This window comes from Pipistrellus hanaki (genome assembly GCF_964339955.1).
Source record: "Pipistrellus hanaki genome assembly, chromosome: 11".
In the NCBI taxonomy this organism is placed as follows: Eukaryota; Metazoa; Chordata; class Mammalia; order Chiroptera; family Vespertilionidae; genus Pipistrellus; species Pipistrellus hanaki.
Genome location: NC_140513.1, coordinates 19687053 through 19707239, shown reverse-complemented (window position 1 = coordinate 19707239; position 20187 = coordinate 19687053). Strand labels below are relative to the sequence as shown.

The 20187-nt window shown below is 43.7% G+C and overlaps 2 protein-coding genes across 7 annotated transcripts in view; both read left to right on the top strand.

The window, feature by feature from the left end:
- SLC44A1 (solute carrier family 44 member 1) overlaps positions 1–4856 on the top strand; it is a 148270-nt gene extending 143414 nt beyond the window's left edge. Inside the window, exon 16 of the mRNA XM_084899345.1 lies at positions 1672–4856. Coding sequence (XP_084755471.1) covers positions 1672–1686 — 15 coding nt within the window. The 3' untranslated portion in view covers positions 1687–4856. The remainder of the gene's footprint in view (positions 1–1671) is intronic.
- Positions 4857–7730: 2874 nt separating this feature from the next.
- The window catches only part of FSD1L (fibronectin type III and SPRY domain containing 1 like), a 55145-nt gene continuing 42688 nt past the window's right edge, over positions 7731–20187 (top strand). For 5 of the 6 annotated variants that reach the window (XM_084898678.1, XM_084898680.1, XM_084898679.1 and 2 more), the window contains exon 1: positions 7740–7916. In XM_084898678.1, the coding sequence (XP_084754804.1) occupies positions 7902–7916 (15 nt within the window). In that variant the 5' untranslated portion in view covers positions 7740–7901. Of the gene's footprint in view, positions 7917–20187 lie in introns of all 6 variants that reach the window. The other variant, XM_084898682.1, reaches the window with a different exon arrangement.

The following is a 20187-nucleotide window of genomic DNA, read 5'->3' as shown; positions in this document are numbered from 1 at the left end:
ATTTATATGGTCAACCAGAACAACCCAAGACGGCTCCCTCTCTTCCCCTTCACTGGTCCCAGAGACAGGACGGTATCACTTGTCTTGTGCCTGGTAATGTTAAACCTCGATGACAGCTGGAACAAGAACTGTAGCCAGGAGCCCTGTCAATCTGGATGGTATTGCATGGGTTTGTACATGTATAAAAAATTCATTGGCCATTTCTTAGTTAATGAAAATGCATTCATGAGCCAAAAATTAATTCATTAGCTTAAGATTTGGGCAATTTAAGTATATTTAAAGAATAAAGTTCTGCCCTAGCCAATTTGGTTCAGTAGATAGAGCATCAGCCTGAGGACTGAAGGGTCCAGGGTTTAATTCTGGTCAAGGAATGAAGGTACCTTGGGATCAAGCTTCCAACATACCTCGGTTGCAGGCTCAATCCCTGATCCTAGTTGGCTGGTGCAAGGAGGCAACTAATCTATTTGTTTGCCTCACACAGATGTTTCTCTCTCTCTCTCTCTTTATTTCCCCTTCCCCTTTTACCTTAACACTTTCTCTAAAAAAAAATGGGAAAATATCCTAAGTGAGGATTAGCAAAAAATAAATAAAGTTCTCCAGATACCACCCTCTATTCCGAGGAGCGTGTTGAAAAACAAAACAAAATTCAATTGAGTACACTGGATACCTAACTGGCTGTGAATTGGGCAGCATCCCATGTAGCAACTGGAAGGGCACTCCAAGGAGTTGTATAAAATGGGAAGTTTTTATAGGAAGAAGAGTAGGAAGAGGGAGATATTAACAAAAGAAAATGAAGGATCAGCCGGGACCGGCTTGGCTCAGTGGATATAGCGTCAGCCTGCTGACTGAAGGGTCCCAGATTCGATTCCGGTCAAGGGCATGTACCTTGGTTGCAGGCACATCCCCAGTAGGGGGTGTGCAGGAGGCAGCTGGTCGATGTTTCTCTCTCATCGACATTTCTAACTCTCTGTCCCTCTCAATTCCTCTCTGTGTAAAATCAATAAAATATATTTTTTTTTTAAAAAGAAAGAAAGAAAATGAAGGATCATTTGGGGCCTGGATATCTTTTGGGGGGTAAAGGGGTAAGAGAACAGGAAAGGTTTTTGTTATGCAGATTGCTTCTTCTTTCTATTTGAGGGGAGGAAAATGGAGACTATATACTTCATTTACATTTGACTTTTAAAATAGGAGGAAATCTAAATGAACTCTGTTCTTCTGGATGGAAGCCTGGAACAGAAGGTGGCATTAGGGAACATGAATGAAATCTGTATAAAGTATGGAGTTTAGTGAATAACTATGTGTCAGGCAGTGTTCTAAGCACTTTATATTAATACTTGCATTTAACCCTCACAGCAACCATAGAGGAACGTGCCATGATTACCTTCATTTTAAACATGGGGAAATGCAGGCACAGAAGGTAACTAATTTGCCCACAAATAAATAGCTCAAAAAGGGGTAAAATCAGGATTTGAACCTAGGCTCTCAGATATCTCTCTCGTGGTGTGTGTGTGTGTGTGTGTGTGTGGCCTTCTTACATTTCACAGCCTCTTCTCTAAAGATGATCCCATCCCATTTTTTCTTTTTTTTCTTTTTTTGTTATCGATTGCTTCTCATTGTGTTGTGTTCCCTTAGGAGAGAAGCATTCATTTCCTTGATGTGTTTGTTTTCCAGATGAAGAAAAGGTGACTGGTCCCATGAGCCAGGAAGAATGAACCCAGAGGAGGCTGTTTATACAAGGTTCTCCCACTCACCAGCTGTTGAGAGTATGTGGATGAAGGGCAGGATCTTGTTACTTCAATGGAAGCAATGGAAGCCTGCGACCATGTTCCCAAGCCACAGACAGCCAAGTGGATTTGGCACGGTGCGGCTGCCTCATAAATAATTAATCAGAAGCCTCTGATACAAATCTGGCTTGCAGTAGCCTTCAAATTCAGTGTTGCCTCCTCATCTGGCCTTGGGTATATTAATAAAGAGATCCCCTCTGCTTCTCACTCTAGTGCCAGTACTGGCCTGCAGGCTGGCTCCACAGTGGAATTCTATTCACTCAGTCAGTGCCTCCCCTGTTTGAATGCCATTTATAGGGCCAATGTGGGCTAGTAACTATTTATTGAGTGCCTATTCCATGCCAATTATTAGGCTGAGTGCTTTACAAACATCTAATCCTTCCAAAAACTCTGTAAAGCTGCACCTATGGTCTCCATTTTGCCCCTGAGCAAATGGAGGCTCGGAGAGGTTGTGTGCCGTGTCTAAGATCACACAGTTGGCAGGGTCAAGGCTCAAATCTAGGTCGAAATCCACAGCCCCTCCACGTTAACACCTGCTCTGCCCATCACTGTTCTGGCGATAATGAGCCCATCGTATTATCCCTGGTCTTCCTCTCATAAGTGAGGCCGTGGTACAGCGGAAGTGTCTGAGAGAGAGGATTAAGGAGGCTGTAATTTTGCTACTGTTAATGCATCGTAATGTAAATATCTGCGTTTTCTGATGGTCTTAGGTGACCCTGCTAGCGGTTCTCAACCTGTGGGTTGCTGCTGTAAAGCCTAAAACTGTCAGAAAACACAGATATTTACATTACAATCCATAACAGTAGCAAAATTAGTTATGAAGTAGCAAGGACAATAATTTTATGGTTGGGGGTCACCACAACATGAGAAAGTGTATTAAAGGGTCGAGGCATTAGAAAGGTTGAGAACCATTGCTTTAGAGGCATCGAAGAATCACGGAATTATTTTCTGAGAAAAATAACACAATGTTCTTTTAGATCAGGGATTGAATAACTATGACCTGTGAGTCAATTCCAGCCCCAAACGTAAATAATGTTTTATGGACACACAGCCACACCCAATCGTGTATGTCCTGTCTATGCCTGCTTTTTCTCTATGATGGCAGAGTTGCATAGTTGTGAAAGAGACCATATGGCCTGCAAAGCCTAAAATACTGACTATAGGGACCTTTCCGAAAACGGTTTGCTGATCCCTGTTTTCCATGACTTAGGAAGGAAGCCAACCGTTTTCGTTATGGTCAATGTAATATTTTCCCCACTTGACTGAAAAACTAGTTAAAGATTTATAATGCTACTTTAATCACTGTATTCGAATGGTGGTGGGTGGTGGAGTGGGCAGGGGAAGAGGGGGAATCTAACCAGGGAAGGTTAAGGGACAGGGAGTAGAAGGGAGAGGTCTGGACCTCTGGATCCCCAGCCAACTTCTCAGCCCAGGCACATCCCACTCATTCTTTCTTTTCCTCCTGCCAAGTCAAGTTTCCTAAAATAACTCGTTGCTCATCAACTTGTAAGTGGCTTCCCACTTACCACATGCTCAAATCCCAAACCCAACCTGGAATGTAGAGACCTTAACAATCTGACCGGTACTAATCTCGCTCTCCACCCCCACTTTATCCTTTTCTTTGTATCATAAAGTCATGCCAAATTCGAGTTTACATTTCAAAGCCAATGTACTTGTTCTTGATTCTTTTTTATGTAAGCAGAAAAGGAAACATGTCATATGTGTAGGTGGTGGATGTGACCATAGGAAACCAGGCCACGCTTTCAGGAATGATGCCACTTCACCGATGGTAAAAGTTATGGACAAAGGAAACATGGATGAATGTATTACTTACTTTTCTACCATAGACATGTGGTCCAATTGTATTTTGGAAAACAAATTCTAAGGTTTTGTTTTTAAATTGTAATATCGTAAGCTATCTCCCACATTGCTATGTATTTTTCATAAAGATAATTTTTCATGGTTGCAAAGTATTTCATCTTTTATATGTTCCAAAGTTTTCCTAATACTTCCCTGACATTTGGGCATTGAAGGGTGCTGTTTCCATTCATTTCTTCTCAATTCCCTGGGGTTGTTCTCACTGTTTCCCACCTTTGCTCGAGGTCCCATCTTCCCTTCTCATCTGCGTAAATCCTACCCTTGTTGCCCACGTCCTGTCACCACCTTCCCTCTAGGGAAATGTTCGGATTGACCTTCAGAACGAGGGATGGATTTCAAGACACTTGCTCCCCTAGGAAGCGCTGACATGGCACCATCTGAACCCACCAGCAGTCCTTGCAGTGCCAAAGGGCTCGCAGACACCATGGCTTCCTGGTGAGAAGCAATGATTTACTTTAGAAAATAACAATAGATAACTGACACAACGGCAGGCATTAGTCCAAGCACTTCACACACATTGTCATTATCCTCATGACAACGCTTTCAAGTGGGTACTGTTAAACTTCCATTTTGCAAATAAGAAAACTGAGGTACAGAGAGATGAAAGTGACACAACTATCCACTGAGCCAAACCGGTTTTGGGCTTCCTCTTAATTTAATGGTTCTCAAACTGGAGGACTTATTAAAACAGATGGTTACCCCACTCCTAGAGTTTCACATTTAGTCTGTCTGAAGATGAAGCCTGAGGATTTGCACTAAGAGAGCTACCAGGTAGTGCTGATGCAACTTCTTATAGGCTTGCATTGGAGAACAACGACTTTGGTCTATTACCGTGTTTCCCCGAAAATAAGACATCCTCAGAAAATAAGACCTACTTACAGGTTTCCTTCTGAGTGAAATGTAAGGCATCCCCCGAAAATAAGCCCCCCCCCCCCCCCAAGCTCTGTCTCAGAATGCTATTGCTAAACATGAGAGCTTTGGTCCACTGATTCTGAAAGAAATGGAGTCACAAGAAATTCACCAGGAAATTCAGGAATTGGATTGTTATGATGATGTTCCAGAAGATGATGACATGATTGTCATTGAATACATGAGTAAATTCTTGATTCTGTAGGATTCACAGTTTGTCTGGTTTGTGTGGACAACTACCGTACTACCGTACCGTATACAGGTAATAAATTTCCTTTATTTTCATTTAACAATAAATGTGTACCGTATTCTTCTTCATGGAAAAATAAGACATCCCCTGAAAATAAGATCTAGCGCATCTTTGGGAGCAAAAATTAATATAAGACACTGTCTTATTTTCGGGGAAACTGGGTAGTAAAGCTACTTGTGAGATTTCTCCAAACTGACTTGGCCATGAAAAGGTAAGTACAGAAAAGGCAAAGGACATGCCCATAAACCAGAAGCAGCGAGAGTGGGTTGGGGGTGCAGGCTCCGTGGCCAGCTAGGAGAGTGAGAGCCTGTATGGGTTGGGAGAGAAGGCACAGCCAGAAGAGACTAGCTATTCCTGGATGGAAATGAGGGGACGCAGAACGCCAGGGTGAGCTGAGCAGGGGAGCCAGACTGGCTACAGAGACAGAGATCTGGCAAGGGCAGAAGTCAAATGGGGTAAAGCTCTTGTCAAAAGCTGCAGGCTCTTGCCTGGGCAGGAGGGACAGAACAGGGGAGGGAGGACACCAGCAGCCAGGAGTGAGCTCCGGGGACTGTGGTCTGTGACCGAACCTGCGGATCACATTTCAGCTGCGACTCCCTGTCTCCAAAGCCTCTCTCCGCCCATCAGTCATAAAGTGCCCAGGACTTGCCCTCTGACAGTAGTGAGGAGATGTTCTTGCAGCTAGAGAACTGAAGACAGCACTAAATGCTGTTTCTTCCCCTTAGTGGTGGTCAGAGGGGCAGGCAGGGCCAAATCTGGGGAACGCACAGTCTGGTGGTTTGACCTCTGAAGTTCTCCAATTCCTAGGCTGTGCTTCTCCCGCCTGGGAAACTGACTCAGCTGCAGTGTTTGCGCAGTGCAGGGAGCGGCCGGGCCACCGTGGCTGCCGCAGTGGCTAGCGGCTGGGCGCCTGGCTGGCTCTCACCACTCCTGGAATTGGGTCAGCTGGGCTGGGCGGCTCCTTTCCCTTGGTACCAAAAAAGGGAACATCTCTCCACAATACCGCATGCCATTATTTCTATAGGAACGAAATTATGTTCTGAGATCCTGGCCTTCAAGCACTACCCACCTACCCTGAGCCAAGTTCCTGTTTTCCCTTTTGTGCCTTTTAGCCCATTTCCTCTATAGATCTGTGAAGCTAAATGAGGACTTACTGAGCCCTGGCCGGTGTGGCTCAATGGATGGAGCGTCAGCCTGTGGACTGAGGGGTCCCAGGTTTGATTCTGATTGGGGGCATATGCCCTGGTCGTGGGCTCGATCCCCAGTGAGGAGTGTGCAGAAGGCAGCTGATCCCTGATTCTCTCTCATTATTGATGCTTCTATCCCTCTCCCTTCATCTATGAAATCAATACAAATATATTTTAAGAAGGATTTATTGAGTGCATACTAGATGTCTGGTGGCTCTGTACTTCAGATACAGACAGGATTGCAGGAAAGTAATCTCCACCGACAAGGAAATCAGTCAAGTCAGGGGGACCCCTGTATAGAGATAATCAAAACCTTGTAGAGTGAATGCTGTTTCTTAACCATAAATCTCATGCCCTCTTGGGGCCTTTGTATTTGCTGTTCTTTCTAGAATGCTCTTCTCCGGGGCTGGTTCATTCTCTCACTTCACTCTGGTCACTCCTGGAAGATAGGCCTTCCCTGACTTTCCCATGGAAAACGGAGCCCCCTCAATTCTCTGAGCCCATTTCACCCCATAGTAGTTTTTTTTTTTTCTTTTCTATAACATCTCTAGCCACCTCACAATATCTTTTAAATTGGGGAGAGGAGGAAAGACTCAGCTTCCCGTACTAGATTGTAAGCTATAGAACTGGTACCTAATAGGCATTCAGTGTACATTTCCCTTTTGTTCATTCATCATATGTGATTGTCCAGTTGAATTTTCTGAGCCTGTCAGAGCCATCGAAATGGATGAGGCCTGGCTTTCTACAGTCTGCACTGTGCCCTCAGCCCAGACTAAAAAGGTTCTAGCTCCCCACCTAATAACTGTAATGTACTGAGCATTAACTGGGTACTGTGCCCTTCAAACTCATTATTTAATCCTCACAATGCGCTGCAAAATCAGCATTATTTCTCTTATTTCACCTAAGGTGAACCAGGCTCAGGGAGAGTGACATGCTCAAAAATCACAAATAGCAGAGGTGCCCAGGGGTGGGGGGGCTCTCTGGGAAAGGTCTACCCACATTTTGGCCAGGTCCCTACAGGCCGTTCCCATGTCTCCACTACACCCCCATCCCAGCCCTTTCCTTCTCCCTGGGCCTGGGCTAGCCTGGCTGCTCCTCCAGCGCCAGTGTGGGGAGGCGTGCAAGATGGAAAGAGGGCCCATCTCAGGCCAGGGCCAGAGCTTTCCCTCCCGTATCCCTGCTACCGGCCGGCTGCTCGGTGCCCCATGGTCCATTCCAAGGCCTGCAGTGATGGAAAGAGGATGGAGGGAGGCGGGGAAGGAGAGCCTCTTTCAAAGGACATGCGGGCCAAAACCGGTTTGGCTCAGTGGATAGAGCGTTGGCTTGTGGACTGAAGGGTCCCAGGTTCGATTCCGGTCAGAGGCACGTCCCCAGTGTGTGTGTGTGTATGTGTGTGTGTGTGTGTGTGTGTGTGCGTGCGTGTGTGCAAGAGGCAGCTGATCGATGACTCTCTCTCCACGATGTTTCTGACTCTCTGTCCCTCTCTCTTCCTCTCTGTAAAAAAAAAATTAATAAAATATATATATTTTTAAAAGGACCCGCGGGGCAGAGGGGCGCACAGTCCCTCCTCTCCATCACTCCCTCCCGGTACCCAGCGCTGTCCAACCTGACCCGCCCGGCAGCAGCGCGCATGCGCGGACGCTCCCGGCCCCGCCCCCCGCCGCCGCCCTCTCACCCTGGCAACCGCGGCGACAACGGCGCGCGCGCGGGCGGGGCGCGGACCGGGGGGCGGGGCGGCGGCAGCGCTGCGGGCGGAGGCTGAGGCTGAGGCTGAGGCGGCGGCGCGGCCCAGGACAGCGGCCCCGGCTAGCGGTCCGGCGTGTCCGACCTCCCTTCGCCTCCCCGCGCGGCTCTCGATCGCGGCCTCGGGCCCGGCGGACTCAGCCTCCGGCCATGGACTCCCAGAAAGTGAGCGAGGAGGGGCGCGGGCCCGCCGGGCCGGGCGGAGGGTGGGCGGGGCGCGCCGGGCCCGGTGGGCGGTGGGCGGTGGGCTCGTGGTCCGGGACCGGGCCGGGCCGCGGAGGGGAAGCCGTCCAGCCTTCCATCCCGCCTTCCTTCCCGGCGCGGGAGCCAAGGGGCGCCCGCCGGGCTGCGGGGACCGCGCCCGGTGACCCCTGCCGGCCTCTGCCCTCCACTGGGTCCTGGGCCCCGGCCCCTTAAAGCAAACAGGGAGGCGTCCCTCTGTCTCCATCAATAATGCTGCAGCGCTGTAGGCCTCCCGGCACGGGTGAGGGTTGTCCCCTGAGCAGGTGGAGAAACCAAGGCACAGGGGGTCCACCTGCTGACGCCCAGCCGGCGCCCTTCCCTCCACCGGGTCTGGCCCAGCCCTTGCTTCTCTAGGGGCCCCCAATCTTACTCAGTTTCTAGTTTGTAGATTAAAAAACCGGACGTAGAAGTTACCCACCTAGGAAGTAGAAGAACCATGATTTGAATCCATTTCTATTTGACTCCAAATCCATGTTCTTTTTATTATTCCATGATACCCATGCTAATCTATAATGAAATGCTAACTAGACCAGACGTCCTTCCAGATGACGTCCCCACTCCCTCGCGGCCGGGTCCCGGGCAGGTCCCAGCGGCCGGTGTGGTGGCTGAATTGACGGAAAAACTCCCAGTTGTCAGGGCAGCGGTCGCACCCTCCTTGGCCGGTTCGCTGTTGCTGGTCACTGTTACCTTAGGGGTGATTTGTGGCATGTTTTATACCTTCCGAACAAGTTAAGCCCAGGGAAGGATATAGAGACCTAGCAGGTCCAATGAAAGGAGATTTTAATTTTTCTTTTTTTTTTTTTAAGATAGCCCATGTTTTGAATACAGTTAGAAGTGAGTTGTTCCTATTCAGCCATAATCCCTATATAGAAACCCACCCTGTTCTCTTTGTTAGAGGATGGTAGTTGAAATATAGTAATGTAAGGAAACACAGTTGTTAATAATGTAGCAGGGGAAAACAAGGGCATATCCAAGCGGCCATTCTTTTCTATTATTAGCTAGAAAGCGCTGGAAAGACCTATAAAGACCTATAATGGCCTGGACTCACCTCCTCGAGGAGCACTAGGGGCATGAGAGGACAGTGGAGGGATGTGTTAAGTGTTGGCTGTTAGCGTATTTCACAAAAGTGAATGTGATTTCATTGTCTCTTGAAACTCAGTTTGGTATCCTCAGTTTTTATTTCTATGGCTATTTTTTTTTTTAAGCTACAGCTTGTGTATTTTGAATATGTAGACATTTAAAACAGCTCTGCCTAAATTTGTAAAACATCTCACAGCTGATTTAACTTTTTAGAAAAAAGCCATATGTTAACTGAACAGATATTATTAGATAGTTCAGGGCAAATGGCAGGGCAAAGACTTGGAGTCCAGAGACTTGGGATCCATGCTGCTGTTTACTGGCTCTGTGATGTGGAGCAAATCACTTAACTGTGATTAATCTATTTTCCTCATCTATGCAGTAGAAGTAAGAATATTTTGTAGGGTCATTGTAAAAAGCAGATAAAAGAATTCATTATGAAAACACAGTGTCTTTAAAGTTTCTAAAAATAAGCACCGAAACACTCTTATGTGCTGTAAAATATTATTTTTTAAAATATATTTTATTGATTTTTTTACAGAGAGGAAGGGAGAGGGATAGAGTTAGAAACATCCATGAGGGAGAAACATCAGTCAACTGCCTCCTGCACACCTCCTACTGGGAATTTGCCTGCAACCAAGGTACATGCCCTTGACCGACCAGAATTGAACCTGGGACCCTTCAGTCCGCAGGCCAACGCTCTATCCACTGAGCCAAACCAGTTAGGGCTGTAAAATATAATTTTAAAAAGTATTTTAATATGGATCACCTTATTTTGCCAGGGCATGCATTATCCCTCACTTTTATGAGGTCTCAAGGAGATTGTGACTCCTGCAAGATCATATCTCTAGCCATAGGGCTAAGATTTGAACTTAATTAGTTTCGTTCCAAACATGATGTGTCTCAGTACCAACACATACCATGTGTGGTTTCCCCAGAGGAAGCAACACATACCATGTGCGGTTTCCCCAGAGGAAGCAAAGAATTAGCTGCTCTTTCTTACTGGTATGAATATAGCTATTTGTGATAACTTTGATAATCAATTTATCAATATTAGAAATGTGTTGAATTTTATTGGTGGTATCAAATAAGATTTTAAGTTAAAAAAACTCTTGTTTTATAGCTTAAAATGAGTATCTGGTGTTAATACTTATAACCATGAATTGTTATAATAAATTACTACAGAATCAATTATATACAGGGTGGGGCAAAAGTAAATTTACAGTTTTGACTATATGAAACAGTTTATTCTTGTACTAGGGGCCCAGTGCATGAAATTAATGTAGGGGGGGGGGAGTGTCCCTCAGCCCAGCCTGCACCCTTTCCAATATCCCTCTCACAACCCAGAACTGCTGGCTCCCAACTGCTTTGTGTGCCTGCCTGCCTGATTGCCCCTAACCACTTCTGCCTGCCAGCCTGATCACCCCCTAACCACTCCCCTGCCAGCCTTATTGACGCCTAACTGCTTCCCTGCCACCCCCATTACCCCCAACTGCCCTCCCTTACCAGTCTGGTTCCCCCCAATTTCCCTCCCCTGCAGGCCTGGTCACCCCTAATTGCCCTCCCCTGCATGCCTGCCCCCCACCAACTGTCCTCCCCTGCAGGCCTGGTTGCCCTCAACTGCCCTCCCCTGCAGGCGTGGTCACCCCCAACTGCCCTCCCCTGCAGACCTGTGGTCCCCAACTGCCCTCCCCTGTAGGCCTGGTCTCTTATAACTGCCCTCCCCTGCTGGCCTGATCGCCTACAACTGTCCTCCCCTGCTGGTCATCTTGTGGTGACCATCTTGTGTTAACATGGGGGCAGCCATCTTTGACCACATGGGGGTAACCATCTTTGTGTGTTGGAGTGACAGTCAATTTGCATATTACTCATTTATTAGATCGGATTATTATATATTTATGTATTATTTTCCATACAAGCAATTGTAAACCTACTTTTGCCCCACATTGTACTTCAATTAATAATGAGGTAAACTGAATATTTATTTCTCTTTAAATAAGGCAGTAAGTAATACATCTCTGGCCTGATTTTTCTTTCCTATTATAAAACATTACAATGAAATAGTGGCAGTATAAGGAAAATGGTTAGGTATTGCAAATGGCAAAGAGAGGATTGCTTGAATATATACCTTTTGTAAGGCTTTGGGATTTGGGCTTTAAATTATTAAGAGGATGGCTTTGGAGCCACATCTCCTGTTCTATTTATGAGCTGAATGAGCATGGGTAATTTGCAGTGTGTCTCCATTTCATAATCTATAGAATAGAGATGATAATTGTTCTTATCTCAAAGGGCTATTGTGAGTATCCTGTTAATTTTTAAAAATCATTTGGTACCTAGTACCCATGAGAACTCTGTTAGTATTGTTATAAAGTTCACGATTTCACCTTTAAAATCACTTCCTCCTTTTGTTGATAAATTATGTAACTACTAGAGGCCCGGTACACGAAATTTGTGCACAGGTCGGGGGGTGGTGGTCCTCTCAGCCCAGCCTATGCCCTCTCACAGTCCAGGAGCCCTTGGGGAATATCCAACTGATGGCTTAGGGAAGCAGGCCTAAGCCGGCAGTCAGACCTCCTTAGTGCTACAGGGGGGTCAGTGAGGGGCGACTAAATGACTGAGCTCCTGCCACCACCATTGCCCTCGCCAGCCATGAGCTCAGCTTCTGGGTGAACGGCACTCCCCTGTTGGAGCTCACTGAACACTGGGGACAGCTCCTGCATTGAGCGTCTGCCCCTTGGTGGTCAGTGTGCATCATCGAGACCAGTTGTTCCACTGTTCGGTTGATTTGCATACTAGCCTTTTATTATATAGGATTTTTCTAATTCAGTCCAGCCATTTGTTACCTTTATCCTTAAGTTTTAAAGTATGTTTTCTGTCTTAATATCTATTATAAATGATTTCAAATGATGGTGCCAAAGAAGAGTTGTTAAATCCTATTTGAAGGAGGATTGGAAGTTCTGATTCATGCAATCTGACAATAGAGATTAAGTTAACTGGGCAGTCTTACAGAAGCTTGATGGTGGCAAGTCAGCAAATGGATTAGTTTGACCAGCTGCTCTTTTGTCTGTGAAAGTAACTTGGACTTCAGTGTTGTGTTAGCAACAGATGCTCTGTTTGAGTAGAGGAAGAAAGCATAATTGCCTTGGGTATGTAAGGCATACTGTTGGATACGGAAAACCACAGTATTATCTCCTAGAAATAAACAGAGGGATTTTGTTTATATTGAGTTTCTGGGACACTTTTGTGAACAGGATGTGTTATGGATAGGTGGCTTTGTTTGATACTCAGACCTTTGATTATGTCCGTAAGTGGTTTTAAGATAAAATCCCAAAGGTTTCTTTACCTGATGAAATGTGTATATTCAAAGAAACCATTGATACAAATAAGACGTGCACCTTTTAAGAATGTCGGCGCGTAGAATTTGATAGTTTATGTTAAATTTTGTACAGGAGTTCTTTCACATTCATACGGGTTGCTGTTTCTAGGAAATGGTAGATGCTGTAGGAATAAAAAAGGTAGAGAGGAAGGTGGAGGGATGCCAGAGGAAGGATGTTACCAAATGCAGACATTGTCAATTGTTTGCTTTTCTCTACTTTTTCTTGTGTATTATTTAATTTCTACTGCTTGGAAAGGGTTAATGACAGTCAGGTGAGGCTTAACTGTATAAGATTGGACAGTTCTTTTTCTTTTTTGAGGGAGGGTCTTGTTTTTTAAAGTAGACCTATGAACAGGAATAAGTGAGTTTTTATACACCCCAGCTAATCCAATTGCAAGCATTCCTATGGAATGGATCAAAGTAATCTGGGATGATATATGAGGCATGAGGTACCCTCCTCACAGGACCATAATAACATACTCATGATCACTATATTTAAATATAGATGTTTTCATTTCTCATTAAACTTGACAGTTTAAGAAATTAGAAATATAGTGAAGCAGACCTTTAAAAAATTTTTTTGACATCATGCTTCTTTGCAATGCCTAGCTGAATATACAAAGAATCATTCATGCAGCAAAAACATTGAATGTTTCCCTTAGTGTTCAACTTAGAATGTACAATATTTTGAAGTCGGTGGATTTTGTCTTCATCTTTCTTTTTATGCTTTATACCCTCAGTTGGCACTTTTTCCCAGGCACAAGTTTCTGATAGCATCTGATCTCAGTTATTGATACTTGTAGATTGATAGCTAATTATATTTTTAACAAATTTATAATAAAGTGTTACCGCAGCCAACCTGTGTATTTTTGTTACATTATAAATATAAGTAATACAAGTTTATTGTAGGAAAATATAGATAAGTAAAAATAAGTAACCCATAATCCTGCCACCCAGAGATAACCTCTTTAACATTTGTATGTATTACATTGCAGTCTTTTTTTATGCATATAGAAACTTAAAAAACTATGGTATCATGTTCTGTATATCTATATACCGTGTTTCCCTGAAAATAAGACATCCTCCGAAAATAAGACCTACTTACAGGTTTCCTTCTGAGTGAAATGTAAGGCATCCCCCCAAAATAAACCCCCCCCCCCCAGGCTAAACATGAGAGATTTGGTCCACTGATTCTGAAAGAAATGGAATCACAAGAAATTCACCAGGAAATTCAGGAATTGGATTGTTATGATGATGTTCCAGAAGATGATGACATGATTGTCATTGAATAAATGAGTAAATTCTTGATACTGTAGGATTCAGTTTGTCTGGTTTGTGTTGACAACTACCGTACTACCGTACCGTATACAGGTAATAAATTTCCTTTATTTTCATTTAGCAATAAATGTGTACCGTATTCTTCTTCATGGAAAAATAAGACATCCCCTGAAAATAAGACCTAGCGCATCTTTGGGAGCAAAAATTAATATAAGACACTGTCTTATTTTCGGAGAAACAGGGTAGATATAAAAGCCTAACTGACCATCACAACTGAATGGATGACCAAACAGGCTGCATGGGGTGACCAGGCCAGCAGGGGGGTCAGAGAGGGTTGACCAAATGACTGATCAGCAGGCTACGTGGGGCAACCAGGCTGGCAGGGGGGTTAGTGTGGGCCAACCAAACCACTGAACAGCAGGCTGCATAGGGTGCCCAGGCCCGCAGGGCGGCGGGGCAGTTGGGGGCGACTTGGCTGGTGGCGGGGGGCAGTGAGAGGCGACCAGGATGGCATGGGGGGGCAGTGAGGGGCAACTAGGCTGGTAAGGGGGCAGTTGGGGACAGTAAGGGGCAATCAGTCTAATGGGGAAGGGCAGTTGGGGAGACCATGCTGGTGGGGTGGGGGCAGTTAGGGGTGACCAGGTCGGTGCTGGGGGGGAAGTTGGGGGCAATCAGGCAGGCAGGCAGGTGAGCAGTTCGGAGCCAGTGGTCCCAGATTGTAACAGGGTTGTTCTGGATTGGAGAGGGTGCAGGCTGGGCTGAGAGGGATCCTCCTCCCTCGTGCATGAATCTTGTGCACTGGGCCTCTAGTTGTTTTATAATTTGCCTTTCACTTAACATGTTATGAATCTTTTACCATGTGAATTTAATTTTACAACACTTAATAAATACAGCAGAATTCTTTTGTATGGATGAGTTACTTGAATTTTAATCAGGACCCTTTTGTTGTACATATATCTTGGTCCCAACCTTCTAATGTTATAAATCACATTGATATGAACATCCTGGTAGCCAAATCTCTGATTAAACTTTTATTTACTTAAGTTAGTATAAATAGAATTTACTTAAAAAATTAGTAGAAATAGAATTGGAGAGTCAATGTGTATATATTTAAAAAAATCTTTTGGTGTGTATTGCCAAATTGCCCTTCAGAAGAGTTTTATCAGGTTATACTGCAGTATGTGAGAGTACCCCTACTTCTATTGCCACTCCACCACCCTTAATTAGATGTGGGACCCCTGATTTCCTTGGCAGAATATCAGCTTCCTAAACCTGACTGGATGGCATAGCCAGTTCACAGGTCACTGTACATGGATGAGACTTCTTCAGCCTCTGAAACACTGTATTTCCTTAAATTTAGATGGGAGAGTTCCTCCTGTTTTGCCCTCATAGCTTGCAAATGGGCTCATCCAATAATGCTTGTAATTGTTGGTCTTCAAACTTTTTCGGTTGACCTGGACGTTCTTTGTCTTTCACATAGAAATAATCACTTTTAAAGCATTTAAACCAGTGTTCACAAGTACCGTATCTTGAAATGGAGCATGTTCACCATAATATGTGCATTCCTGCCAGATCAAATGAAAATTAGATTTTTTTTTTTTCCTGAGGATCGCCTTAGTTGCATACAGATAGTGTTCCAGCTTGTTTCATCGTTAGAGAGGGCATGGTTTCTACTACTAACTAGCTATTTATGATGCTCAGATTTCTGTATTCCTCAACAATATACCGGTATATTTCTCATTTTTCATCTCCTTGCATTACATCTGAGCATAGTACTCTGGTTTGTGTTGCCATAGGTATGGTCAGCTGTTAAGATTCTGATGGATAGAGCTCTCTGGATTTCATTACCTAATTCAAAGGAGAGGTCTGTCGTATAAAGCAGTGATTTTCTATTGGTGTGCTGCAGCAGACACACTCACACTGGGTGCCATAAGAATTTTTAAAATATGCAATTCCTGTCTAGTCAGTGGCATTGACCTCTTTTTCCTTAGATTGTCAAAAAAACAACAGCAACAGTCAATACACAATAACCACCTGGTGTGAATGAATAAAAATTATACTTTTTTTGTTAGAGTGGCAAAAATATATATATTTTGGTGTGCCGCAGATTAGTTGATTTGTGCCGAGATTTAAAAAAAGCTGAAAATTGCTGGTGTAGAGTGATGCAAGTGGTATCATTCCTGGTGACATTAGGATATTCTTCAGGAATTCTGTTTGTTTCATTGATTCATTTGCTCTGGTTGTAGGAACTGTATGATTTTTTGTACAGTACCAGTCTAGAATAGTGTAAAACTACTAGGTGTATCGGTTAATAATGTGGATTTTGTAATAAAAGAAAACATGATAATTTCAAGAGAAACATCAAAAGTACTTTATTCAAAGTAATGTCCATTGCTAGCTACACATTTCTCCCATCTTTCAGGTAATTTGTGGATACCATCCCAATAGAACTTTTCTTGTTTTGAGGCAAACCATTCAGAGACCTAATTTTCCACTTCTTCATATGTTTTGAAGTGCTGCTCAGAAAGTGCGTGTGCCATCAATTGGGACAAGTGGTAATCTGAAGGAGCAAGGTCTGGTGAATACAGTGGGTGGGTTAATACCCTGTTTCCCCAAAAAGAAGACATTGTCTTATATTAATTTTTGCTCCCAAAGATGCGCTAGGTCTTATTTTCAGGGGATGTCTTATTTTTCTATGAAGAAGAATACGGTACACATTTATTGCTAAATGAAAATAAAGGAAATTTATTACCTGTATACGGTACGGTAGTACTGTAGTTGTCCACACAAACCAGACAAACTGTGAATCCTACAGTATCAAGAATTTACTCATGTATTCAATGACAATCATGTCATCATCTTCTGGAACATCATTATAACAATCCAATTCCTGAATTTCCTGGTGAATTTCTTGTGATTCCATTTCTTTCAGAATCAGTGGATCAAATCTCTCATGTTAAGCCTGGGGGGGGGGGCGCCTTATTTTGGGGGGATGCCTTATATTTCACTCAGAAGGAAACCTGTAAGTAGGTCTTATTTTTGGAGGATGTCTTATTTTCGGGGAAACGCGGTACTTACCAGGAAAGATCTTTTAAGGTGTCTTTAACCGGTTTTGAAGAGTGTGATGCTGTGTTATCATGAAGCAAAATTACTTTGCCATGTCTTCTGGTTCATTCTGATCATTTCACCATCGAAATGTGGTTCGAACTGATTATTTGTTGTTGGTAGCGATCAGTATCAACAGTTTCACTTGTTTTTAGAAGCTCATAATACACCACACCTTCCTCATCCCACCAAATGCAGAGCAGTTTCTTCTTTCCTAAGTGATTGGGCCTTGCAGTCAATGTTGATGGTTGACCTGGGCCAACCCATGATTTTGTACTTTTGGGATTCTCAAAATAAATCCAATTTTCATCGCCAGTCACAATTTTATGCAAAATTTTGTACCGTTGAAGCAACATTTTACTGATGACTTTTAGGTTTTCCATTTTTCTTTCATTCAGTTGATGGGGCACCTGTTTTTCTTCCTTTAAAATCCTTCCCATTGCTTATAAATGATCAGAAATTGTTGAGTAACGTTTAATCTTTCTGCAAGTTGTTTTTTAGTTTGACATGCATCTTCGTCCAATAATGCTTGTAATTGTTGGTCTTCAAACTTTTTCAGTTGATCTGGACATTCTTTGTCTTTCACATTGAAATCATCACTTTTAAAGCATTTTAACCAGCATTCACAAGTATCTTGAGATGGAGCATTTCAATTACAAAATATTCAGCAGCACTTTTCTTTAAAATAAAATAATGAATTCAAACTTCCCACAAATGCACTTTTGGGGGCACAAAATTTGACATTTTTAAGCATAAAAATAACTATGATGTTAACACCTTGAGCAAATTTGACATGTGAAATTTTGAAGCTTGTTTTCAATACAACAAAATAGCATACATATCAAATCGTATATGTATCAACATATGTGTAACTCCATCTATTGAAAAAAATCCGCATTATTAAATAGTACAGCTGTACAGGCTTTGGAGGCAGCTTCCTGTATTTGAATTGTAGCTGCCATTTGATAGCTGTGTGATCTAAGAACATTTCTTAACTTGTTTAGCCTTCCCTTTTTTCAACCATAAAATTCAAAGACTAACATATTACTTTTCAAAAATCTGTTGTGAAAATTAAAAAAGACATTCTTGTTCAAACCTTAGCACATTGCTTGGCACATAAAGTGCTTAAAGTATACTAATTAAAATGCCTATAATAATAGTTTGACCCTCTTAAGTGGTAGATCAATTAGTAATTAGTGATATTTGCAATGGTTCTAGGTTTGTATATCTCAACTGTCTGAAATACTAATGTAGAATTGGAATCAGAAATTTTTTTCCTAGTGATTGGGTTATGTGACCAAAGGATTGTGTCTGAGATTGCCTGTGCACACTTCTCTGAAGACATTTGCCTTATATATTTTACTATGATACAGCAGAATTGGTATTTGTCAAAGCATATCTTCAGATGTACATCACCTAGAATTTTTAGTTATGGCTACTTGACATCTTGCAAAATACAATTAAATTATCTAGACAAGCCTTGTGTAATGTATATTGCCTTTATCCATTTTTTGTTTATCATTTTGTCCATCAGTGTTGGAAGGTAATAGGAGACTTGAGATCTGAGATGAAATCTGAGACCCTTGTAGGCATCCGTTCAGATTGATAGGATCCCATGGAGCAGATGAAAGTTTTCTTTGCCTTCTTTCACCATCAGATTTTGCTAATAAATGAGTCAGATATATGTCATAATGGACTCATTTTGTAAATACTTGTTTGGTACTTGGTGTGTTTTTTCTTCTTTTTTTTTAATCTTTACCTGAGGATTTGTTTTTTATTGATGAGAGAGAGAGAGAGAGAGAGAGAGAGAGAGAGAGAGAGAGAGAGACTGACTTCCGTACACGCCTTGATTAGGATTGAACCTGCAACCTAGTATGTTCCCTGACTGGGAATCAAACCTGCAACCTTTTGGTGTACAGGGCAACACTGCACCACCCGACCAGGGCTACTAGGAAGACTCTTAAGTCCTCTGCCTTCCTTTTCTATGTCTCTCCAGTTGTGCCCACTCCTCCCCCAAGTTCAGCTCCATACTGCATCTTTGTATTCAAATCTTGGTACACCTGTTTCTGGGAGTTACACCAACAGGATAAACAGCTAACTCTTGATATGGGCCTTCTTTTATTGTGCTGTTATTGTATTAAAATACCACCAGTGGTGAGGATGGGAAGAAATAGTATAGGTAAGTGGAATACTGCACAGAGCCCTAGTCAGCCCAAGGGATGATGATAAGACTATCTACAGGGATTGTTGAGAGAATTAAATGAGAACTGTAGTAATTCTTTTTAATTTTTCACTTCCATAATGCTTTATCAGCATTTATATAAAGTGTTATCCCTTTATCAGATTACTTCCTGAGCTCCTTTTATAGCCTTTTATCAATATTTGCTTATATTTTTGAGGAGAACCTTTATCAAACAAAATCTTACAGGAATCCTCTTATCTAATAAAAGAGTAATATGCAAATTGACTGTCATTCCAACACACAAGATGGCTGCCCCCATGTGGACACAAGAAGGCTGCCATAAGATGGCCAGCAGGGGAGGGCAGTTGGGAGGGACCAGGCCAGCAGGGAGGGCAGTTAGGGGTGACTAGGCCTGCAGGGGAGGGAAGTTGGGGGTGACCAGGCCTGCAGGGAAGGGCAGTTGGGGGAGGGGGACCCATGCCTGCAGGGGAAGGCAGTTGGGGGGTAGGGACCAGGCCTGCAAGGGAGGGTAGTTGTGGGCGATCAAGCCTGCAGGGGAGGGCAGTTAGGAGTGACCAGGCTGGCAGAGGAGAAAAGTTGGGGGCGTCCAGGCCTTCAGGGAAGGGCAGTTGGGAGGACCAGACCAGCAGGGGAGAGCAGTTAAGGGCAATGAGGCTGCATGGGAGGACAGTTAGGGATGACTGGGTTGGCAGGGAAGGGCAGTTGGGGGGACCAGGCCTACAGGGAGGGCAGTTGTGGGGAACAAGCTGGCAGGGGAGGACAGTTAGGAGTGACCAGGCTGGCAGGGGAGGGCAGTTAGGGGTGACCAGGCCAACAGGGGAGGGCAGTTAGGGGCAATTGGGCTGGCAGGGGAGCAGTTAGGCATCAATCTGGCTGGCAGGGAGTGGTTAGGGGATGATCAGGCTGGCAATTGGGAGCCAGCAGTCCTAGATTGTAAGATTGGGCCTAAATGGGCAATCGGATATCCTTTGAGGGTCCCAGATTGGAGAGGGTGCAGGCTGGGCTGAGCAACACCTCCTTCCCTTGCCCCCACATGAATTTCATGCACCAGGCCTCTAGTTATTAAAATACTTACACTTGTAGATGTTTACAAATACAAGGCTTGTGTGTCTGGAAAAATTATAAAATATAAATACTTCTATTTGATTTTTTAC